This window comes from Sapajus apella, unplaced genomic scaffold (assembly GCF_009761245.1).
Source record: "Sapajus apella isolate SASKATOON/1434 unplaced genomic scaffold, GSC_monkey_1.0 scaffold32, whole genome shotgun sequence".
Classification (NCBI taxonomy): domain Eukaryota; kingdom Metazoa; phylum Chordata; class Mammalia; order Primates; family Cebidae; genus Sapajus; species Sapajus apella.
The window spans coordinates 20,016,317-20,041,475 of NW_022436972.1; the positions used below are offsets into that span (position 1 = coordinate 20,016,317).

A 25,159-nucleotide genomic window follows, 5' to 3' on the forward strand; every position below is an offset into this window, starting at 1 on the left:
ACCTCTTCAGTCGGAAAGTACTATTTGTGTTTTCTAACCACATATACTTTTGACAGTAATGTGAAGAAATTCTGTACTTTAGTAACTGTATTAGAATAATTCATGTTGTGATTATAGCTAAGTCCCAAAATGTCAGTGGTTTAACACAATAGAAGGTTATTTCTCACGTAAAGTCAGAATGAGTGTTTCCGATTAACAGGTGGCTGTCCCATATATGGAGATGGAGTAACCTAGGCTTCTTTTGACATGATTCCACTTTCTTGGGTTTTCAAGGAAAACAAAGAATGGAATATAGAAAGAAAAATTGAAATTAATTTGCAGTTATTTAGCTCTATAGTTTACAATGGCCTGGCATATGAGAGTCCTTTGAGATTTGGGCCTGGAAGTGATATACATCACTTCCACTCACATTCTTTTGGCCAGATCTTGCTCACTTGGCCATGCTTAATTTCAAGAAAGCGTAGATAGTATGGGATGCCACTGTGCTCGGAAGAAATGTTTGGTAAACACTCAGCTAGTCTCTGTTACAGGTGATAATGTAAAAAAGTTTGTGTCAATAATTCCTTTGTTGTTTAATCATGAAATTTTAAAGGATAATTTGGAAACAGATGCCAACCATTGATTAGTTTTTATCTTTAAAGTAGAAAAATATCCAGATATACAGATAATTTATCACATATCTGTTAGGTACATAAGAAGATTGAGTCATCTCATGAATATACAATGAGATGTGGCTAATATAGTTAGTTGTTGGCAGAAGACAAGGATGAAAAGTAGATATAGTTATCATATTTTAATAATTTCTTGCTTGTTCACATGGTTAACTCTATCAATGATAATAAGAAACAGGGATGAGGACTAAGAGAGCTACATTTTCTGAATGCTCACTATGAGTCAAGTGCTTTTAAAATATTGCCATCAATTTTGAGGTAGATACTATTTATTTTTTTATAGCTAAGAAATCTTGGGACCTGAGAATTCAGCATGATAGGAAATAAGTTCTAGGATTTAGGCCTAGGTCCTCATTTACTAATATCAATAGATAGTGAAATTAGTAGGTAGTAAAAACTCACCAGATGTATGAAAAAGGTACTTGCAAACCCAGTACCAGACTGAACACTCGGAACAGATGACTTACACAGAAACATTAATACAGAAAACCGGGACAAACTTAAATTATAGATTAATTTATAAGTTGAGCCCAATTTGTGAGGATATTGCATTTACAGGATGAAAGCAGTTGATCATGGGAAAAAAAATCTGTGAACGACTATATTTTATTTTATTTTATTGAAGGAGTTTTATTATTAAATCAGTCTCCCGGAGCATTTGAGAATCAGAGCTTTAAAGGACAACTTGGTGGGGAGACGGCTGGGAGACTAGGGGAAGCCAGTGAGCTGGGAGTGCTGATTGGTCAAATCAGAGATGAAATCATAGGGATTTCAAAGCTGCCTTATTGTGCTGAGTCAGCTCCTGGGTGGGGGCCACAGATCACATGAGCCAGTTTATCCATCTGGATGGTGTCACCTTGAACAACAATATTTTAAAAGAAAAAATAGTTCAAATGGAAAATAACAGAGTAGGACAGTTGCAGTGGTCTAAGGTAGGCAGATCTCTTGAGCTTAAGAGTTTGAGACCCATCTGGATGTGGTGAAACCCTGTCTCTGATAAAATACAAAATTAGCCAGGTATGGTGGCATGCACTGTATTCCTAGCTACTCTGGGCTGAGGCATGAGGATCACTTGAGCCCTGGAGGCCAAGGCTGCAGTGAGCCATGATCATGCCACTGCACTCCAGCCTGGGCAATAGAGTGAGACACCATCAAAAAAAAAAAAAAGCAAAACAATGAGACTGCCAAGCAAAATATGTACTACTTTAAAATGTACTGAATATAAAGACAAATTTAAGATCCTGAAAAAGCAGGAAAAATGGAAATGACGGAGAAATCTAAATGGAGGAAAGATCCAAGAGATATAGTAACTGTATAATAAAAAGAACTACAGAGACATGGGTCATAAGGAGAAGTTAAGAAATAAAAATAGAAATTGAGTAAAAAGTTTGAAGTTTCAGATTAAAACAGTTTACTTAGTGCTGGAAAAGATTTTTTAAAAATACCTAGACTTAGTGGAAACCTTTTTCCAGTGAGTAATTTTCAAGGGATAATGTTCACAAACAGGACAACAGAAAACTTAGCTTACCTGAATAGCAAAATATTGATTTTCTTTGGATTTCTCACCTACAACATTAAATATTACAAAATATTTTAATTATAGAGCTCTGAGGTAAAAAGAATTTTGACACAAAAATGTTATTTTCAATCAAACTGTTGTTAAGAGGCAAAGACAGCCAGTTTTGAATGTATGGGATCAAAGTTTTATTGCTTACTCAAAATTGCTTAAATGCCAAAAAGAGGCACTTAAAGAACAAAGTCTATACCCAAAAATCAGTTACAAATAGATTAAAATGTGAAAGGCAAAATTACAAAATTTTAGGAGACTGTGATCTCAGAGTTGGGAAAAATTTCTTAAATAAGATTCAAAGATTTATGATGAATATATACTGACAATGGTTGGTATTTCATTTGTAGATGATATAATTGTGTTTTTAAAATAATGATGAAAACCTGGAAGCCACCTGAAAAACTGAAATTGTTTTAAAAAGTTTTGGAGCATCTATTCAAGGAAGTTTTACACAGTCTGTAAAAATGATTACCTAAATCTGCTTTTTTAAAAATTTTATTTTGAGTCTTGCTCTGTCACCCAGGCTAGAGTGCAGTGACACGATCTCAACTCACTGCAACCTCTGCCTCCCAGGTTCAAGTGATTGTCCTGCCTCACTTCCCAAGTAGCTGAAATTACAGGCATCCACCACCATGCCTGGCTAATTTTTGTAATTTTAGTAGAGGTATGATTTCACCATGTTGGGCAGGCTGGTCTCCTGACCTCAAGTAATCCACCCATCCTGGCCTCCCAAAGTGCTGGGACTATAGGCATAAGCCACCGTGCCAAGCCTAAATCTACTTGTTACAGAAAGATGTTCGTACTATGTCTATGTTCAGTATTTAAAAACCTTACAAAATATTGTAATAGGATATTCCATGAATGTGTATGACACACACACAGCCATTTCCAATGATGAGAGAAAATAGTTGTGACCATATGTATATATGATTTGCACATATTTTCTCCCATTTTGTGAGTTGCCTTTTCACTTTGTTGATTGTGTCCTTTGACATGCAAAAGTTTTAAAATTTGATGTTTGTCTATTTTTGCTTTGTTACCTGTGTCTTTGGTGTCATAGCCAAGAAATCATTGCCAAATCCAATATTATGAAGCTTTCTTCTGTATTTTCTTTTGGGATTTTTATAGTTTTTGGTCTTATGTTCAGGTATGTATTTTAAGGTTTTTGTTTTGTTTTGTTTTGATCTGATAAAATATAAAGGTTAAGCTTCTTTCTTTTACATGTGAATATACAGGTTTAAATGAGTAGACAGAGAAAGAGATATGGCAAAAGTATGTAAATATTCAAGATGTTAAAAATAGTTCTCCTTGGGTAGTAGAATTATAGGTGATTTTTTACTTTGTCTACTTTTCTATATGTCTTTAAAAATCCAGTTTAAACAGTCATTGTATTAATATCTTTTTTGAAAGTCTCTTCCTCTTTTACTTGTATCTTTTCTCAGAAACCTGCCCTTTAATATAATAATAAGCAGTGTTAACAAAATAAGTATCAAATTAATTCTTCACCCATTTCTGTTAGTTTTTTTTTTCTTCTTCTGGATATTGGTTAGTAGTATATAGATTAATAAAGGGTGAGTAATACAAAGGAACGCTGCTGTTTTTAAGTGCTTTAAAAAATATCCTCTTGGCATATTTGAACCTCTAATGATAGCTTTGTATCACCTTCAGAAATTCAAAAAGCAACCAAAGTAAAAAGAAAGGACCACGTACTCCTAGTCCACCCCCTCCTATACCAGAAGATATTGCTCTGGGGAAAAAATACAAAGAAAAATATAAAGTAAAAGACAGGATAGAAGAAAAACCAAGAGATGGAAAAGACAGAGGACGAGATTTTGAAAGACAAAGAGAAAAAAGAGACAAGCCAAGGTAAGTAGGATTGTATGTTATTAGCAATATTAACTTTTGTAGAATATAGAATATTTACTTTCCAGAAGCTTTTGGGCGTTATTATATTGAGTTTTTTAGTTTTGTTTACTATAGTGTATATGTTTAATAATTCCCATAATTGTCTATTATGAGTCATGGATAATTCAGTAAACATTTACAATTTATTTTTGAATTTTTTTATTGTGGTAAAAAACATAAAATGTATCATCTTAATCATTTAAAAGTTTACAGTTTAGTAGTGTTAAGTATATTCATATTGTAAAACAATTCTCCAGAACTTTGTTATTTTGCAAATCAGAAACTATATAAAAAAAAATTCCTTTCCACCTTTCCCCAGGTCCTGGTAACTATCATCCTATTTTGTGTTTCTGTGAATTTGACTGCTTCAGATACCTCATATACATGGAATCATACAGTATTTGTCTTTTTGTGACAGGCTTATTTCACTTAGCAGACTGTCCTAAGGGTTCCTTCTTGCTGTAGCATGTGACAAGGCTAAATAACATTACATTGTATGTACATGCCACATTATCCATTCATCCTTTTGATGGATGTTTGGGTTCTTTCTTTTTTTTTTTTTTTGTGACGGAGTTTTGCTCTTGTTACCCAGGCTGGAGTGCAATGGCGCGATCTCGGCTCATCACAACCTCCGCCTCCTGGGTTCAGGCAATTTCCTGCCTCAGCCTCCTGAGTAGCTGGGATTACAGGCACGTGCCACCATGCCCAGCTAATTTTTTTTGTATTTTTAGTAGAGACGGGGTTTCACCATGTTGACCAGGATGGTCTCGATCTCTTGACCTCGTGATCCACCCGCCTCGGCCTCCCAAAGTGCTGGGATTACAGGCTTGAGCCACCGCACCCGGCCCATGGGTTCTTTCACCTCTAGGCTATTGTTGATAGTGCCAAGGTGAGCATGAGTGTGTAAATAATCCCTTTGAGACCCTGCTTTCAATTATTTTGTGTATATACCCAGTAGAATTTCTGGATCATATGATAATTCTATTTTTAAGTTTTTGGAAAGCCTCCATACTGTTTTCCATGGCAATTGAACTGTTGTACATTCCCACCGACAGTACACAAGTGTTCCAGTTTCTCCATACTTTCACCAACACTTATTTTCTGTTTTTGTTTGTTTGTTTTATAGTAGCCATTTGAAGGGGTGTGTTTATCTCATTGAGGTGAGGTGTTATCCCATGAAAGTTTTGATTTGCATTTCTCTGATGAATAGTCATGTTGAACATCCTTTCATGTGCTTGTCGGCCATTTGTATATTATCTTTGGAAAATGTCTTTCCAATTCTTTGCCCATTTTTTAATTGGGTTGTTTGATTTTTTTCTGTTGAGTTCTAGGAGTTTGCCATATATTCTGGATATTAACCCCTTATCACAGATAAGATTTAAAAATAGTTTTTCCTATTCCATAAGTTGCTTTTTTTTTTCACCCTGTTAATTGTGTCTTCTTGACATGCAAGAGAATGGTTAACTGGAGCCTTCACAGTTCTTAAATATGTTTTCTTGAAATATACTCTGTATTTTACTCAGTCCAGCAGGTGTATTTGTGAAAATTATGTGTAAATGTTCTTGCTGATTGACATTATATCAGTAAAGCCTTTAGCTTTCCCTAATGGTTCTTTGTACTTTTATTTTGGTATTTTGACCTAGAAGTCTCTGAGAGATGGTTCTTAACACATATTCGTAGGTAGTTTATCATTTTAATGGTAAAAACATTTGTATTATGAGGAATTGAATATTACCCAGGCTAATTCTTCATTTTTCAGCTTTTCTCCCTGGGTTATCCCTAAATGGTATGTGTAGAACTCACCTGTTAACTTAGTTATGTAGCTAAATCTGAACTTTGTTTGTTTGTTTATTTTTTATTTTGATCTAAGAACATGAAACAACAGAGCTAGGAATACGGGAAGATTATATAAATACTTGATCTGCACACACTGGAGTTCTAAAGCCATAGGTGACAAGGTTGAAAAAGGACATTTTGCTTTAGGAAGAGGTAATTTAATACAGTTTTTAGGTGGGGCTGTTATTTTCATTTGTCTCCATTGCTCTGAATAAAGAAATTACAGGCACTCCCATTTTATTGTACCTCACAGATGTTGTGTATTTTTCCAAATGGAAGGTTTGTGGCATCTCTGCATTAAACAAGACTATCAGTGCCATTTTTCCAATAATGTGCTCACTTTGTGTCTCTTTGACATTTTGCAATTCTTGAAATATTTCGGGCTTTTTCATCATTATTATATTTGTTATGGTGGACTGTGACCAGTAATTGTCTACATTACCATTGTAATTATTTTGGGGCACCATGAACTGCACCCATATAAAACAGTGAACTTAATCTGCAAATGTGTATGTTCTGACTGCTCTACTGACTGGCTAGTCCCCTGTCTATCTGCTTCTTCTTGAGCCTCTCTATTCCCTGAGACACAACAATATTGAAATTAGGCCAACTAATAAGCCTACAGTGGCCTCTAAGTGTTTAAGTAAAAAGGAAGAGTCTCTAATTTAAATCAAAAGCTAGAAGTGATAAAGCTTAGTGAGGAAGGCATATTGAAAACTTAGGTTGTCGAGCTAGACCTCTTGTGCCAGTTAGCTAAGTTGTGAATACAAAGGAAAAGTTCTTGAAGGAAATTTAAAGTGCTACTCCAATGATCACATGAATGAGAAGAAAGCAAAACAGCCATATTGCTGATGTGGAAGAAGTTTGAGTGGTCTGGATAAAAGATCAAAGCAGCCACAATTGAAATCAGCCATAACATTCCTTTAAGCCAGAGCCTAATCCAGAGCAAGGCCCTCTCTAATTCTTTTGAGGCTGAATGAGATAAGGAAACTGGAGGAAAAAAGTTTGAAGCTATCGGAGGTTACTTCATGATGTTTAACTAGTGAAGCCATCTCCATAGCATAAAAGTACAAGATGAAGCAGCACATTCTGATGAAGCAGCAGCAGCAAGTTATCCAGAAGATCTAGATAAGAATTGATATTGGCCACACTAAATAAATTTTCAACGTAGTTGATATAGCCTTATTGGAAGAAGATGGCATCCAAGATGTTCATCGCCACAGAGAAGTCAATGCTTGGCTTCAAAGCTCCAAAGAACAGGCTGACTCTCTCATTTGGGGATAATGCAGCTGTGGGTTTTAAGGTGAAGCCAGTGCTCATTTACCATTCTGAAAATCCTAGGATTTTTAAGAATTATGCTAAACCTATTCTGCCTGTGCTCTGTATGTAAGTGGAACAACAAGCATGGATGGCAGCACATCTGTTTACAGCATGGCTTACTAAATATTTTAAGCCCACTATTGAGACCTATTGCTCAGGAAAAAAAGATTCCTTACAAAATACTACTGCTTGTTTATGATGTGCCTGTTTACAAAGTAGTTCTGATGAAGACGTATGAAGAGATTAATAGTTTCATGCCTGCTAAGACAAAAGGCACTCTACAGCCCACGGATCAAAGACTGAGTCTTATTATTTAAAAAATACATTTTATAAGGCCACAGCTGTGATGGATAGTGATTTCTCTGATGGATCTGAGCGAAGTAAATTGAAAACTGTTTGGAAAGGATTTGCTATTCAAGATGTCATTAAGAACATTTGTCATTTGTAGGAGGAGGTCAAAATATTAATATTTACAGGAGTTAGAAGTTGATTATAGGGCCGGGCGCGGTGGCTCAAGCCTGTAATCCCAGCACTTTGGGAGGCCGAGGCGGGTGGATCACGAGGTCAAGAGATCGAGACCATCCTGGTCAACATGGTGAAACCCCGTCTCTACTAAAAATACAAAAAATTAGCTGGGCATGGTGGTGCGTGCCTGTAATTCCAGCTTCTCAGGAGGCTGAGGCCGGAGAATTGCCTGAACCCAGGAGGCGGAGGTTGCGGTGAGCCGAGATCGCGCCATTGCACTCCAGCCTGGGTAACAAGAGCGAGACTCCGTCTCAAAAAAAAAAAAAAAAAAAAAAAAAAAAAAAAGAAGTTGATTACAACTTTCATGAATGAGAGGTTCAAGACTTTATTGAAAGAAGTAACTGCAGATGTGGTAGAAATAGCAAGAGAACTAGAATTAAAAGTAGATCCTAAAGATGTAACTGAATTGCTGCAATCTCAGATCAGACTTGAATGGATGAGGAGTTGTTCATATGGATGAACAAAGAAAGTGGTTTCTTGAGATGGAATCTACTCCTGGTGAAGATGCTAGAAACATTTTTTAAATGACAATGACACCAAAGAATTTAGAGTATCAAATAAACTTTGTTGACAAGGCGGTATCAGTGTTTGAGAGGATTGAGTTCAGGTTTGTTTTGTGCGTTTGTGTGTGTGTGCTTTTTTTTGTTGCCTTTGTTCTCGCTGTTACCCAGGCTTAAGTGCACTGGTGTGATCTCAGCTGACTGTATCTTGCGATTACCCGGCCTTTCGGGCACTGGCACGATCTCAGCTCACTGTAGCCTCCGCTCCCCCATCAAGTGGTCAAGTGATCTTCCTACCTCAACTTCCTGAATAGCTGGACTTACAGGCATGCACCGCCATACTCAGCTAATTAAAAAAATTTTTTTGTAGAGATGTGGTCTCACTATGTTACCCAGACTGATCTTGAACTCCTGGGCTCAAGTGATCCTCCTGCCTCGGCCTCCAAAAACATTGCAGTTATAGGCTTGAGCCACCATGCCCAGGTGACTACGGTTTTGAAAGTTCTGTGGGTAAAATGCTAGCAAACAGCACACATACTACAGATAAATCTTTTGTGAAAGGAAGAGTCAATTGGTGTGACAAACTTCATCATTGTCTTATTTTAAGAAATTGCCACAGCCTCCCCAGCCTTTTGCAGTGTCTAACCTTGTCAGTCAACAGCCATCAGCATCAAGGTAATACCCTAACTCACAAAACGGTTACAACTCTCTGAAGGCTTAGATGATTGTTAGCATTTTTTAAACAATAAAGTATTTTTAAAAATTAAGTTGTGTACCTTTTTAGATATAAATTTGTTGCACACTTAATAGACTACAATATAGTATAAATATAACTTTTGTGTGTACTAGGAAACCAAAAAAATTATGTGGCTCGCTTTACTGTGATATTTGCTTTATTGTGGGAACCAAACTCATAACGTTTGTGAGGTGTACTTGCATTAATTTTAAAACTAAACAGTATCTTTGTAACTGCCTTCAAATTGATAAGGAATGTAATTAAAGATTAGTATCTAAATGCCTTTTGGAAAAAATCGTCCTTTAAAAATATTTTAAATGTTATAATGGGAATAGTAATAGTATTTTGGTTACTGGGAGGTATTGTGTTTAAGTAAAATTGCGAATTCATTCATCCAACAGTTACTTAAATATCTGTTCTAAAGCTGGTATTGCAACAGTGAGCAGAAGTATTTCCAAGAGCTTTGTTAATATGGGCAGAAGTAATATAGTGATGGGGTGGGTGTGTGGGTGTGTGTGTGTGTGTGTGTGTGTGTGTGTGTGTAAAATAGTGTTTCCAAATATGTGGGCTTTGGCTTTGGGTTTTTTTTCTTCAAGTATGACCTGTTAGGCTTACTTTAGTTGCTTACATTTCTTAAAGGATGGCTGTCTATTGAATTTCCCATTTACATGGCATAGGTGTGCATACACATGGCATAGGAGATGTGACAATGCTGCGTAATCCTCTGACTTTAAATCTGTCTGTCTCTGCGTCTCAGCTGTCCAACCTTCTATATCTGGTGCTCCTAACCCGAAGTTCATTGGTGGATTTTAGGGGTCCACAAGCTTCGTGAGTTAGGTATATAACTTTGTCTGGGTGTATGTGTTGGTGAGGGAGAGTGCTCATAGCCTTCTAGAAAAGTTCATGAATTTCCCCTCTTCAGGCCGGGCGCGGTGGCTCAAGCCTGTAAACCCAGCACTTTGGGAGGCCAAGGCGGGTGGATCATGAGGTCAAGAGATCGAGACCATCCTGGTCAACATGGTGAAACCCCGTCTCTACTAAAAATACAAAACATTAGCTGGGCATGGTGGCGCGTGCCTGTAATCTCAGGTACTCAGGAGATTGAGGCAGGAGAATTGCCTGAACCCAGGAGGCGGAGGTTGTGGTGAGCCAAGATTGTGCCATTGCACTCCAGCCTGGGTAATAAGAGCAAAACTCCGTCTCAAAAAAAAAAAAAAAAAAAAAAATTTCCCCTCTTCAAAAAAATGTTAGAATCATGAATCATTTTTGAAGCCTAGGACACTAACCTGATGTCAAAGATTTGAGTACTTCACTCCCAAACTGTCACTGGTATGTCAAGTTTTTTCCAGAGTATTTGTTAGTTTAATATGAAATTCTATCATGTGGCTAATTTTTAATTGAATAATGTGAAGACTGCAGCTCTTAATGTTATTAATGTCTTCCAGCTTTATTCAAGTTTGATTTATTTATGCAGTGTTGATCAAAACCTGAATACTACGCATTTATGCAGAGAAAAAGCCTTTTGGATTTTTTACTCTGCTTTCAGAAAATATAGCAATTTCCCATACTGTTTTTTAAAATAAACTTTCCACAACCTACTTTTTATAGAAAATAGTAAAATACAGTAGTTCTATCCCACTTATCCTCAGGGAATACATTCCAAGACCCCCAGTAGATGCCAGAAATGGCAGATAGTACTGAACCCTGTATATGCTATGCATGAATTTCTTTTTCCTTATTCATAATTTCATCTATAGAAGATTCCTTCTTATTGTAGATTTTTGCAACCTCAGCATCCAGTTTTTCTTCTTTCCTTAAGAACTTTCATATTTTCACTCAATGGAACTACTTCTGACTTTCTTTTTTTTGGCACATTCAAATTGGCAACATTACTCCTTTTTGCACTTTGGGGCCATTATTAAGTAAAATAAGGGTTACTCAAACTGCATAAATATTGTTATTGCCAAACTGCAAGTCAGTCTGATAACTGAGATGGCTACAAAGTGATTAATGAGCAGGGAGTGCATATAGTGTAGATTTGCCAGACAAAGGGACGATTCATGTGCAAGTTGGGATAGAGTGGAATGACAGGAGATTTCACTGTGCCAGTCAGAACTGTGTGCGATTTAAAATATACAAATTGTTTATTTCTGGAAGTTTTTATTAGTATTTTTCTGTGGTTGACCAGGGAAAACAAAACAGCAGTTAACCAGGGACTACTGTAATAAGAACCCAACAAACTTAATTTTTGTCCTGTAAATTGTTTAGAAGAAATGTAAATCAAAGGGAAATTAAGTTTATTTTAGGCATTTAGTCAGAAAGATAATTTCTGAGGGGAATACTTGTGTCAGTATTCCTAACCTATTATGTCTAGATAGTCCTAAATTGAATATTTATTTACAATGATGTTTTGGTAGATCTGTAATACTTGCTTTTATCAGTGTATATTGGTATATATTCTTTGTACTTTCGCATGCTAAATCAGGAAAGTAAGCCAATACATTAGTAATATTTTAGGAACAAGGGTTTAAACACAAAATCTTCTTGGATAATAATCAGGAAAAAATTGTCTAACAATTGCATGTAGCTCATTCTGCCAGATATTTTGGTTTCAGTGTAGTTTTATTGACAGGTGATATGTTTTTATCATAATGCTAGGTTGTAGGACTTTGTGGTCAAATGAGAAAGTGCTTAGAGCATAGCTAATTACAAAAAAAAATAATTCCAACACAATTACTTGAATGTGGAAATTTGCTTATTACTTGACAGTAGCTGTTTCAGGTTGTTCTTGTCTTGTAGAAATACCTGGGACAAGGTAACTTATTAAAAAAAGAAGTTTAATTGGCTCATGGTTCTGCAGGCTGTACAAACATGGTTCCAGCATCTGTTTCTGGTGGAGCCTCAGGAAGCTTACTAGGAGGACGTGTGCTGAAGTAAAGTGTTAATTCATTTATTCATCCAACAGTTAGTATGTTAGTACCTGTTCTAAAGCTTATATTGCAGCAGTGAGCAAAAATATTTCCAAAAACTTTGTGAGTACAAGTAGAATAATATGGTGGTGATGGTGGTAGTGGTGGTGGTGGGGGGGGTGTGTGTGTGTGTGTATAAAATAGTGTTTCCAAATATGTGGGTTTTGTAATATAACCAAACATGATTATATTGCACACTGAGCTTATGAAAGGGTTGTGTTAAGAACGAAATCATTTTATAAACATTACAACAACTCATTCACAATGAATAAAAAAGCCTTTCACATTTAGTCAAATGAATTAAGGCTTGGACCCTCTTTAGTAGGGGTAATGTTGGGAAAATTTGTTGAATTCAGAAGAGAACTCATAACTAGAGAGGGTTTATGACCTTAAACAATTGTAATTTTATCTTTTGTCCAACATGCTTTGCAAAATTGGAGACTTGAGGAAGGCTGTTCTGAAGTGTTTTCAGAGAGGATTTTAGTAGCAACTGGTGGTTGGGAAGTTTAGTCCTGTTCCAGTAATTGATTCAGTTAAATATGCATAATATGGAGTCAATTCAGTAAAAAATGTAGGGCTGTGTTATTATAATGACATTAATAAAATAGCCCCCACGCTTCATTATCAAAATCCATCCTAATCTGGCTGGTTTGGTACCAGGTGGTGGCATATTTTTTTCACTGACAGTTAAATGACCACTGGAATAATTTTGGGCCCTGTGACTGGATGGGACTTCCAGGCCATTGGTGGGGATTTTAGAAATCTCCCTTGTTTGGCACCCAGTGACCTGATCTGAGGAGGTATTATGTCTGGGAAATGCAGATCAGGGACTTCTTGACCTTCCTCTCCAAAACTGGATCGCCTACTGTTTCTTGGCCTGGTTTGGTCTCCTGCTTCATATTCTTGCCACCCTACCCTATCCCCAGCAGAAAGTAGTAACTTTAACTGGTTCCACCAAGCAGAAGGAGTCAGTTGTATTCTGGCAGTGTGTGTTGTTTCTGGGTTTTATTGTATTTGAAATATTGATTCTCTTACTCTTGGAGCTTAAAAGCAATCTACATGTGTGTGGCAGGAATACCAGCTATTTGTCTTTTTCTAACCCTTGATCACATTGGTGGGTACAGTTTTTAGTTCAAGCCAAGTTTTTGGATAAGTCTATGTAAGGCTCTTATCTTGAACCACATTTCATAAAAGTTGTATTAATTGTTAAATTATTCTGGATTTGAATAACATTAAAGGATGGGTTAATTTAAGGGTTGTCTTTAACATTTTTTATTCTTAAATTGAAATTTTTGAAATTACAGTTGGCCCTTGAACAATGAATAGGGGGATCAACCCCCTGTGTAGCTGAAAATCCTTGTATAACTTTTGACTCCCCCCAAACTTAACTACTAATTACCCACTGTTAACTGGGAACTTTACTGATAACATAAACATTAGATTAACACATATTTTGCATGTTATTTGCATTATATACTGCATTCTTACAACAAAGTGAACTAGATAAAAGAAAATGTTAAGGAAATCATAAGGAAGGGAAAATATATTTACTATTCATTTAGTGGAAGTGGATCATTATAAAGGTCTACCCTTTGAAAAGGAGGCTAGGAGAGGTGTAAAAAGAAGGGGTTGTTCTTGCTGTCTCAAGGTTGGCAGAGGCAGAAGAAAACTCACATATGGGCCCATGCAGTTCAGACCTGTGTTCAAGAGTCAACTGTACTTCACTGCTGGCATGCAAAAATGAAATCTCAACAAAATTATTAGTACTTCAGTGAAGATTTTCTTATATTATCTAGAACTTACATGATTTTTTTTTTTTAATCAAATCTGTTTTACAAGTATCATCATGTGTTTATGGAGGAGTGATCTTTTAAAAGATTCCCATAGACAGGTGTCGTCCTAGCTCTGTAGGTTGTTCAGTAATTCCCTTTTTACCCTGCTGCAAAAGAATAGCAAGCTACTAGGTGTAAAACAAATCACACAAAAGCATTTTCTTTTCCCATCTTACAGGTTTATTTAGACAAGTAAGATCTTGTTATATTTTAAATGGCACTTACCTGCCTAACAAGCTCCAGCGCTTTGTCTCAAGCTTAGAATCTAGACTTTTACTATGACCTGTGGCCCATATCTGGCTCTGCCTGCCTTCTGATTATCTCTCATAAGACTCTGTTCTGTAATAAATTGTGATTCCACTTGGCTTCTTTCTATTCTTATACATCAAGATCCCTCCTGCCTCCTTTGTGCTTATTGATCCTAAAGCTCTCCCCTCAGATCTTCAGCACTTGACTCAAGTATCCTCCAGTAAAAGTTCTTTCCTTACCAAGCAGCCTGAAGTAGTCACTCTGACATACTTTGTGTTTTGTGATCAAGGGTTAGAAAAAGACAAATGCTGGTGTTTGTGCCACACACATGTAGATTGTTTTTAAGCTCCAAGAGTAAAAAGCACATACTTATTGTGGGTTTTTTTTGGACCCAGCAGTACTATTTTGTTGTCCTTTTTTATATACTTTGTTACATTAATTAGCAGAAGTTGTCTTGCTTTGTCCTTGTTGGTTTGCTCCCTAGATCATAGACTCTGTTACTAGATAGACTGGTTTCCAGTCCTCCCTCAATGTGTTAGTCAAGGTTTTCCAGAGAAACTGAACCAATAGAAGATGTGTCTAGAATGAGATTTACTTAAGGAATTGGCTCATGCATTTATGGAGGCATTAAAGCTCTATGATCTGGCTGCAGGCCTCAGGAAAGCTGGTGGTGTAGTTCAGAAGCGTGAGAGATGGAGAGCTGATCGTATGGATTCCAGTCAGGCTCTAAGGCCTCAGAGCCAAGGGCAGATCAATGTCCAGCTCAAGCAGTCAGGCAAACAGAGAATGCAGCCTTCCTTCACCTTTATGTTCTATTCAGGCCCTCAGTGGATTGGATGATACACACATTGATCAGGGCCATCTGCTTTACTCAGTTTACTGATTCAAATGCCAAAGTCTTTTAGGAAGTCCTCACTGACATGCTCAGAAATAATGTTTAGCCAGATATCTGGGCATTTCATGAACCAGTTAACCCATTTGTGCCAGAGGCTGCAAATTTTTTTTGTGAAAAATCAGACCTTGGCCATGACCTTGGGCAGTAGGATATAAATAATTCCCACAAGCTTAGCGTTCCAATAGTGAAACACTAGGCATAAATGGATTAACTTGACATGTAAAATTAACCATCATATTCAGTTACCTTATTAGATTGTCATAAATACTGAGTTAATATATGACAAGCACTTAAAATAGTGTCATGCACATAGTAGCAATATATGTGTTACTTGCTATTAATAATGTCATTACTATTATGATGGTAGTGGTTTTGTTTGTTCTCTTCAATTCTGCATCCTCATTGCCAAAAATAATACTTGGAGCTTAGTAGGTGCTCACTTAATATTTGTTGAATGAATTAAAATGATTTAATAGAATAAATTTCATATGTAAAATAATACAACCTAAATATTTCTACTTACGAAATGTGTATTATGTTGTACTTTGTCACTGAAAACAGTTGATTTTGGTAGTGCTCATATTACTTTTGTTTTTAAAAAATGTATACATTTTATATGATTTTTTGAAGGTTAAAATATGAATGTTGCATTAGGTAAGCATATTTTCATATTTGAGAAATAGAAACCATTTTTTGAGAGAAAAATTACTGTTACTGTTTTTAAGAAAGTCTGGGGTAAACATATTAGTTTATAGTTGAAATTACTTGCATTTTGAATCAGAGGAGTTTTTATTTTTAAATTTCTTAACTTTTCACATTTTTTCCCAAAACGAAATATACCCTGAGTATTCTCATTCCACACCACATCATGTCCTAATTATAGCAGCACTAAAAAGTGTTTGATTGGAATCTGTCAGACTAAAGATCAACTTTCCCTGTATACAATAAATCACAATGCTCTGGCTTACATTATACAGATTTTTGTTTTAAGGCATGAAGCTTCTCTTCATTAAATAAACTTGCCTTTTTTATTTGAATTTCATACTTTTTTCCTCAGATAAGAAACCAGTCAATTATAAAGCATAAGACTAATCTGAAGTTACTTTTATTCTAAGTAGAAATGTACTTTATGATATCTCTGTAATAGTCTATAGCCAAAGTACTATTAATTTTCATCAGATTTCAAGACAGTTTCATTACTTAGAGTCACACCTTTTATGTATGCACAATGGACATAAGTGAAGGTTGATTACGGAGAAAAAAGCTGAAGCCATTACTTGACAACACATTAGTGTTCTGACCTTAATATAATAGTTTGATTATCCTAAGTTTGAAGTTTTTCTTCCATGCTATAGACACTAAGTTGAATAGGAACATGATTGGCCCCTAATGTGTTTTTTAAAGATAGTATATATAAACTATTTTGTCTTTTTAAGTTTTATGCACTAATCACTCAAGGCTATTGTAGACATTCTTGAAACCATTTTTTAAATTTTTATATTTTTTCTTGAAACAATTTTAAATACCCCAGAAATAAACTAAGAAGTAACCAAAATATCAGTTTAGTAGAGAACCATTCTTTAGTTTTTTAAGTTAACGAGAACCACCAAGCGTGGTGGCTCATGCCTATAATCCCAGCACTTTGGGAGGCTGAGGCAGGATGATTGCTTCAGAAGTTCAAGACCAACTGCAGCAACATAGTGAGACCTTACCTCTATAAAAAATAAAATAAATTAGCTGGGTGTGGTGGCATGTGCCTGTAGTCCCCAGCTGCTCAAGAGACTGAGGTGGGAGGATCACTTGAGCCTAGAAAGCTAAGGGTACAGTGAGCCATGATCATGCCATTATATTCTAGGATGGGTGACAGGGAGACCTTGTCCCCCCAAAAATAAAAATAAATTGACTAGAACCTAATGAAATTGAAATTGAAAAGCACCAGACAATACTGACTCTAATTTTTACTCTTGCAAGGATTTTTCTGTTCAGTAGGATGCATTTAAATGGGCATTGATCATAAATAGTTTTCCACATCTGGCTAAGACCCATTGAGTATTTCCACTCATATTATCTGTTAAGTTAATAAATTTCTATTTAGAGTCAATTAAAATTTTAGTGGCTTATGGCTATTTTTTTTATATTAGAAAGGAATCACTATTTTATTAAAAGTATAAAGCTTTAATCAAGAAAACTTGATTTTTAAGTAAGTGTAGTGGTCTAGTTAGCTAGCTGACTTTTATTTTAATCAATGGTTATCCAAAAGGTATTTTTATTTGCCTAAATTATTTTCTGCAAATTCTTTCTGATATATTAGATCACTTTCCTGACTTAGTAACATTTAGTTAGTTTATAGATTGAAATCTTTTATTGATAAAAAGTTTACTAAGGCATCATTTATAAACAACATAGTTTAAGGTAGTGGTTCTCAACTGGGTGTGATTTTGCCTTGTAGAGGACATTTGACATTGTCTGGAGTAATTTTTTATTGTCATGACTTGGAATGGGAGGGATGCTATTGGCATCTAGTGAGTTGAGGCGAGGGATGCTATTAAACATCCTACGTATAGTGTACAAGACACTCCCCCTCCTCCAAAGGGTTACCTAGTACAAAATGTCAGTAGTGCTAGGGTTGAGAAACTGGTTTAGAATCAATAATGATTTGTGCCATCATTGCACATCCAAAAAAAAGTTTATCCTAGACACTGAAGATAATTTCAGAAGTACTTTGACTAAAAAAATCAGAATTTTTAAAATAAGCTTTTAGCTCTTGAGCTGATTGCTTTGAAGTATATTTATCTGGGCATCTAGAAAGTTATTTTTTAAACATTATTTCCTGCTGCTTCTTAGTTATTGCACAAAAGTGTGGACAGGACCCAGGCATGATAGACTTGGAGTGATTCAGATGTGCGTAATGATTACCATGAGGTTATATGTTGTTTGGTAGCAGTGAAGGAAAATGATTTGAAGGGAATAGAGGAGGCCTTCGCTGAACCAAGAACTAAGAACTAATTTGTGCTGCCTGCAGTGAAGACAGATTATTTAAATTAAAGACAGTGTATATATTTTGTTATTCTTTCCTTAACTCTAGGATTCTTTCATAATCCTAAATGTCAACCCAAACAGCGTGGATTTTTTGTTTGCCTTAGCTGATGCTAGCTCCCATTTTTCCATAGCTTTGAATTTACAGGCATTCTCACAGCCACTTTCTATCTAGATCTAGCAGTATATTTTGCCGTAGTTTGTGGGTTTTCTTTTACCAAGTACTTGTTCACACTGTCAGAGGTTATCAGAGTGAATTCCATGCCTTAAGTTAGGATAAATGGTGTATGTTGGAAAATGCAATGCGCTTTGGCACCAAAGCCTGCGAGAAAAGCAATGCGTATCTCTTCTTGAACTCGTGACTTAAAATTAAGTCACATCTTTAAAAAGTGACCTACTTACAATTTTATAGCATTGTGAATTAAAATTTATCCCAGAGTTGTTATCTATGCTTTTAGCTTTGACTTTTACATTCACGTTTTTGTTTTTAAAGATTTTCCTTTGGCTGGAAGTGAAGCTCTTGAATACATTTTCTATTGTTATCCTTTTTCCGTTATAGGTCTACCTCCCCAGCAGGACAGCATCATTCTCCTATATCTTCTAGACATCACTCATCTTCTTCACAATCAGGATCATCTATTCAAAGACATTCTCCTTCTCCTCGTCGAAAAAGAACTCCTTCACCATCTTATCAGCGGACACTAACTCCACCTTTACGACGCTCTGCCTCTCCTTATCCTTCACATTCTTTGTCTTCTCCTCAGAGAAAGCAGAGTCCTCCAAGACATCGCTCTCCAATGCGAGAGAAAGGGAGACATGATCATGAACGAACTTCACAGTCTCATGATCGACGTCATGAGAGGAGGGAAGGTGTGTACTGTACTTTGATTTTTTTTAATTGAAAAATTGGACATCCAGCTTTATTGTTGTAATAGGAGATGGAGGAGGACAAGTCTTCTGTAACACTTAGACTAGAATTCTTGAAGGCAATAGGAGATGCTTAACAGCATGATAACGTAAGCTGTTAGGTATATACGAGTTGGTATTTACAGGTATGCTAAGTTGATGCTTTCTCTAGTTAAGATGTTCTGCTGAGTATAGTACTCTCTAGTTCTAGAAATTTTTGGCCATCTGTTTCTTAGAGCATCTTTTCCATTTGCTTAAAGTCTTTTGAAAACAAGGAAATGAAGGGAAGAGAAGCAACAAATCAGGGAGCATAGTTTGAAAGCATCAGAAGTGTTTTGATAAAGGAGTGAGGGCTGGGGGGAATTTCAAAAGGTCATTGCAAACCCAGTCATCAGATTTCTAGGTCATAATAAAGACGTAAGCAAAGCAGCTTTCCTTTCTAGGTCCCTGAGAATTAAGTTAACTTTGGATTTGCTACTCCTATTCAAGCTGAGATTTTATTGTTACCTGGTAATAAAGCCTGTTTAATGGCTCTCATCTCTTTCTATACTTCTTGTCTAAGCTTCTTGTCTTTGTAGATTTAACTTGTCTGTTTTCTCACTTCTCTTGTTTTCATTTTTAACACAGTGAGCACTTGGGAAATGCTCACTTACAACAACATTTCTATTTAATATACATTTTAAGTACCTCTCTGTGAGTGGAGTACAGCAGTCTCCTATGAAACATGTTGAATTTAGTATTTTCTTCCTATCAACAGTGCAAGCAATAATTAATAGGGGTCTTTTATTCAAGAAAATGGCAGAAGAGAATGATATTCAAGAAAATAGGTAGAGACTGGAAAAAGCACCTATTTGATAGAATTTTTTTTTGTATGTATGATTTTGATACTAGGTCAGCACAGCAGTATTTATGGAACGTTGGTAAGATGGGAAAATTCTCTTATATTGTACCTTTCTGTAAATTGTAATAAGATATTTAACAACTAGAGTTGAGCATGAATATAATACATATTTAATGACTACTTATTGAATGAAAACTCTATTATTATGATTAAACATACTAATGAAGGGAAAATAATAAGCAATTGAGTCTTACAGGAATGCTTGTGTTAAGAGGGGATTGTGTTACAAAAAGAATCCTTCTGATAACACATCGTATGTGTTCTAAGTTCTTTGTAAGGAAGATGTCTGTTTAACCTTCCATACAGAAGATTTAGCAGGCAATTGCTCCTCTCTGTTTAGATGTCACTTTTTGAAATAAGGATAATTTTAGTGGAAGGATAGGGAGGTAGGTAAAGTACAAAATACAGTACCTAGACGTATTTGTAAAGACAGATGGGCACATCATGAGAAAGATCTGGCACTAAGTGAACACATTTTCAGGCACAGTTGGTATTGGGGGAGGAGTAGAAGTAAAAGGAGCAGAAAGGGATGGAGATGTATCAGATCTTTGCCTCTTGCTTTTCCCCTGAAACAGTATTTGTGGATATGGATATATGGACAAAGGAATTGGTGGGGGAGATAGGTTATTGATGAGGGTCTAAGGGCTTTATGTATGCAAGATGTTTGGGCCCATGAAAAAGTCTGTGGGCCTAGGCACCAGGGACAAAGAGAAAAGGAGGTACACTTAGAATGTTTTGGGCATGAGGCTGCTAGAGCTGCCAAAATAACCTCAGACTGGGGCAATTCCGGAGTGTAAGAGCAACTTGCAGAAGAATCTCATAAAAAGAGCAGGATTTATTCTTTGGGGTTCTCTTGTTAATTCTTTGGCTTCATATCAGATTTGTTATAATCAATTTATGCCCTTTCTAAATATATGTAAAGAGTGGTTTCTAATCTTTGCAAATTATGGGATTGACGAAGCCATCTAAGCTTTAGGCCTCTATTTCTTTATAATAAAATGACATGGTTGGTTTAGATAATCAGTGTGGTTCATTCCAGCTTTTTAAAAGTGAGGTTTTTTTCTATGAAATTCTTTTTCGTTCGTTCGTTTGTTTGTTTGTTTGTTTTAAAGAGAGAAAGTCTCATCTTACTATGTTGCCCAAGCTGAAATCAAACTCCTGGGCATAAGCAGCCTTCCTACCTCAGCCTCCCAAGTAGCTGGTACTGTAGGTACATGCCACCACAGCCAGCTAGCAAAACGCTCTAAGTGGAGAAAGCTTTAAAGACTTGGATACATGAGTGTTATACCATTAGACAGCACAGGAAAAGAGAGTGAATAACAGTATCTCTTAACCAGCTAGCCTACTAACCATAGGTTACCCTCTAGTACCGACGTACCTTTGAGGAGATCACATGTTGTCTAGACTAGCCTAGCCTAATAGTTGATAGAAGAAATTAAAGCAACTGAAGTGTCTCTGTCTGTGTCTAAAAGTGGCTTCTGAAAAGTAAGCCATCAGTGATAGGAGATCAACTTGTTTCAGCTGTTTAGGATCTGTAAGTATAGGTAAGTTGGGGCAGAGGAAATTCATGTTCAGAGTTTATCCAATGAAAAATATGGCTATCATTATCTGTGGGATTTCAGCTTCTTATTTATTTATTTTTTTTTTGCAAAGAACATGGATTGTCATTGTAATAAAATTTTTAAAGTTCTGTATTCATATGTTGTCTAGTTTCCTGAAACTTTGTAAAAGCAATTACAGTCGATTTCCAAAAATGCATTACAGAGACTAGGGGCAAACGAGACAGAGAAAAGGACTCAAGAGAAGAACGAGAGTATGAACAGGATCAGAGTTCTTCTAGAGACCACAGAGATGACAGAGAACCTCGAGATGGTCGGGATCGGAGAGATGCCAGAGATACTAGAGAGCGAAGGGAACTAAGAGACTCCAGAGACATTCGGGATTCAAGGGAAATGAGGGATTATAGCAGAGATGCCAAAGAGAACCGTGATCCCAGAGATTCTCGGTCCACTCGTGATGCCCACGACTACAGGGACCGTGAAGGTCGAGATACTCATCGAAAGGAGGAGACATATCCAGAAGAATCCCGGAGTTATGGCCGAAACCATTTGAGAGAAGAAAGTTCTCGTAATGAAATAAGGAATGAGTCCAGAAATGAGTCTCGAAGTGAAATTAGAAATGACCGAATGGGCAGAAGTAGGGGGAGAGTTCCTGAGTTACCTGAAAAGGGTAAGGTTTTTGACTTGCCAGTGAACTGTATCTTATATGATCGTATAGAAAGTATAAAATCTCCTAAGATTTCTAATGTGTTATTTCTTACATTTGTTAACATTTCATCACCATAATTTTTAATTAATTGAACTTGCAATCTTCCTTATAAATTCCTAATTGGAATTACTACTTAAAATAGCAAAAGATAAATGGAGCTTGAGCTAGACCCCCTGATTTAATTATATCCAGTCATGCCTATCATCTTGATTGATGTGGAACACTAAGAAAATCAGTATCAGACAAAAAAGTAGAATCACAAGGAAGTTAATTTCTGTTAAATAGGTATAAATACGATAAAAATATTCATTAAATTAAAGTAGAATTAAAGTTGTGCGTTTTCAAAATTGTTGGCATTAGAAATGACTGGTTGGTGTATTCTTCAGTATTTGTACTTGCTTCAGACCCTGTCAATCTGTCATTATCTTGAGCCATTTTTCTTTTCATGAAAAGCATTTGCCATCACCCAAGTGACTTAAATATATTTTTAACTATTTCCAAACTGCTGAAATTTAATTATCATGACCACTCTTTTCCTCCACCCACTGTTCTCCCCTCTCCCCAAACACTGATCAAAAGCCACTGTGAACATTTGTTTCCCACATCTGTTAATGAAAATTTTCACATACAGTTTAATGTTGTCATTAACTTTGGTGTTCTGTGTTAGAACGTTTTCACTGTAAACTGTATTTAAGCAGTAATTTATACCCATTTTTTTCTTTCATTATATTTCTGTGAATTAGATATGAAGAAATCGTTTTTGGTTTTTTGGGGGGTGGGGAAGTTAATTTTAATGAGTATTATTTTATGATTTTTTGTATGATTTTTGTAGAGATAGGGAAAACTGGGACTTGGCCTACTCAAGTCAGTCATTGGACACCTTGGGTGTTCTGAATCGTTGCTTGGTACTCTTTTCAGGAGTGATTACCACACTTTGGAATTTTAAATATAAATATTAACAGTCTTTAAGAGGAAAGATTGGGACTGATGAAATTTGTTGAATAAAGCATATGTGCTAAACATTTGTGTGAATATCCTTTGTTTAGGAAGTCGAGGCTCAAGAGGTTCTCAAATTGATAGTCACAGTAGTAATAGCAACTATCATGACAGCTGGGAAACTCGAAGTAGCTATCCTGAAAGAGACAGATATCCTGAAAGAGACAACAGAGATCAAGCAAGGGATTCTTCCTTTGAGAGAAGACATGGAGAGCGAGACCGTCGTGACAACAGAGAAAGAGGTTCGTCAAACAATTTTATTTAATAGTGAACAACCTCAATTGGGAGAATTGTTTTTTACTTTTTAATGTAAAATATATTTGAAGACTTTTGCTTGATAACATACTTGAAACTATTATATATGTTCATATACTCGTTGTTCACATGGTTTAGGAGGGATTATGTTAATAGTTAGTAACCAGTACCGACTGGCAACAAAGTGCAAAAACTGGGTGCCCTGCTGTGTGTCTCTCATCTTAACAAATAGCTTATAAACCTTTAAAGAATGTAGATGGTTCCATTCCAGGCATTTCTGATTCAGGAAATACCTAAACCTTCTCATCTGAGTATCCTGGCTACTCACTCATTCACTATGATAATAGAATTTTATAAAGACTGCCAGAAAAAAGCAATTTAAAAAATGATAAAACTGGGGATTGTTTAAAGAAATATTTTATTTGTATCCTATCCTAAGAATATATGATATTTGCTTTAGCAAATTTTACATTCTAATATGTCTTAAGCTACAACTTTTTCTGTTCATCTATCAGATCTCTTAAATCAATTTTGAAGCAAGATTACTAGGAAGCACTTAAAAAGAGTTGTAAATACTTTCTTTTACAAGCTTTTATTTCTGTACTTATTAGGACCTTTAAACATTTAAAATTTTATGGAGGTCTTACTAACCTTGGCTGAAGTAAGGTTCACTATAATGCTGAGATTAATATAGCTTGAAACTTGATGGCCCAGAGAATTGAATATTGCTATTTTACTATGGGCTGAATCAAAGCGGTAATATTATATCTTGATTGGTTAGTGTGAAGAATAAAGTTTCTAAGACATCATCTACTTTTGGGAGCATAGATAGGATTAGAAGCAGCAGTGTTGATTGGTTTGAGTTCGTTAAGGTAAGCCTAATGCATTTTGGTTGAAAGATGTGTAGAATTTCCTTAGTTACAGATAGGGCTGGAGTTTCTATGTCCTGTGTTGATAGCTGAAATTATTTCTTCCCTAACACTTTTAGAACTTACACATCCTGGTGATTATTTTCTAAAAATCTTTTTTCCCTTTTTTCTATCTTCATATCCTTGCTCAGATTTTTCTCATCTCATGCCTGAATTCAGTAGTAACATTTGGTTTCAATCTTACTGTTAGTTCAACCACATGTGCTGATCTTTTGCTAGGTGCCAAGAACTTTGAGAGTTGCTTTATGTATATTCTGACTTAATCTTTACAATACCCTTGTAAGCGTAGGTATGATAAAATAATTCATGTTTTCACAATTTTGGGGGTTAGATCTAAGAGAACTAAGATTACAATATTAGAGAAGTGGGTTCCAGACCTGGAATTCAAACTCAGGTCTTCTGAGTAAAAGTTCAGTTCTCTATTTTAATTTTACTGTAACTACTTCAATAATTATCAGATGTATGATTGAAATAAAAAAATATATTTTGGAGGTTCCTTTGAGACCGAGTTTCGCTCTTGTTGCCCAAGCTGGAGTACAACGGGACGATCTCAGCTCACTGCAACCTCCACCCGTTGGATTCAAGTGATTGTCCTGCCTTAGTCTCCTGAGTAGTTGGGATTACAGGCGCACACCACCATGCCTGGCTAATTTTTTGTGTTTTTGGTAGAAATGGGGTTTTACCATGTTAGCCAGGCTGGTCTAGAGCTCCTGACCTCAGGTGATCTGCCTGCCTCGGTCTCCCTAAGTGCTGAGATTACAGGCGTGAACCAGCATGTCTGGCTAGTATTTTACAAATATTTGTTGAATACCCATGCTAGGCACTTTGCTAGGCACATGAGATACAGTAATTCTTGTGCT

The 25,159-nt window shown here is 36.1% G+C and overlaps 1 protein-coding gene across 13 annotated transcripts in view; it reads left to right on the top strand.

The window, feature by feature from the left end:
- The window catches only part of ZC3H13 (zinc finger CCCH-type containing 13), an 89,373-nt gene that overhangs the window by 40,127 nt on the left and 24,087 nt on the right, over positions 1-25,159 (top strand). For all 13 annotated transcript variants that reach the window (XM_032294701.1, XM_032294704.1, XM_032294705.1 and 10 more), the window contains 4 exons: positions 3,910-4,107; positions 18,604-18,914; positions 21,616-22,080; positions 23,166-23,357. In XM_032294701.1, coding sequence (XP_032150592.1) covers positions 3,910-4,107; positions 18,604-18,914; positions 21,616-22,080; positions 23,166-23,357 — 1,166 coding nt within the window. The remainder of the gene's footprint in view (positions 1-3,909; positions 4,108-18,603; positions 18,915-21,615; positions 22,081-23,165; positions 23,358-25,159) is intronic.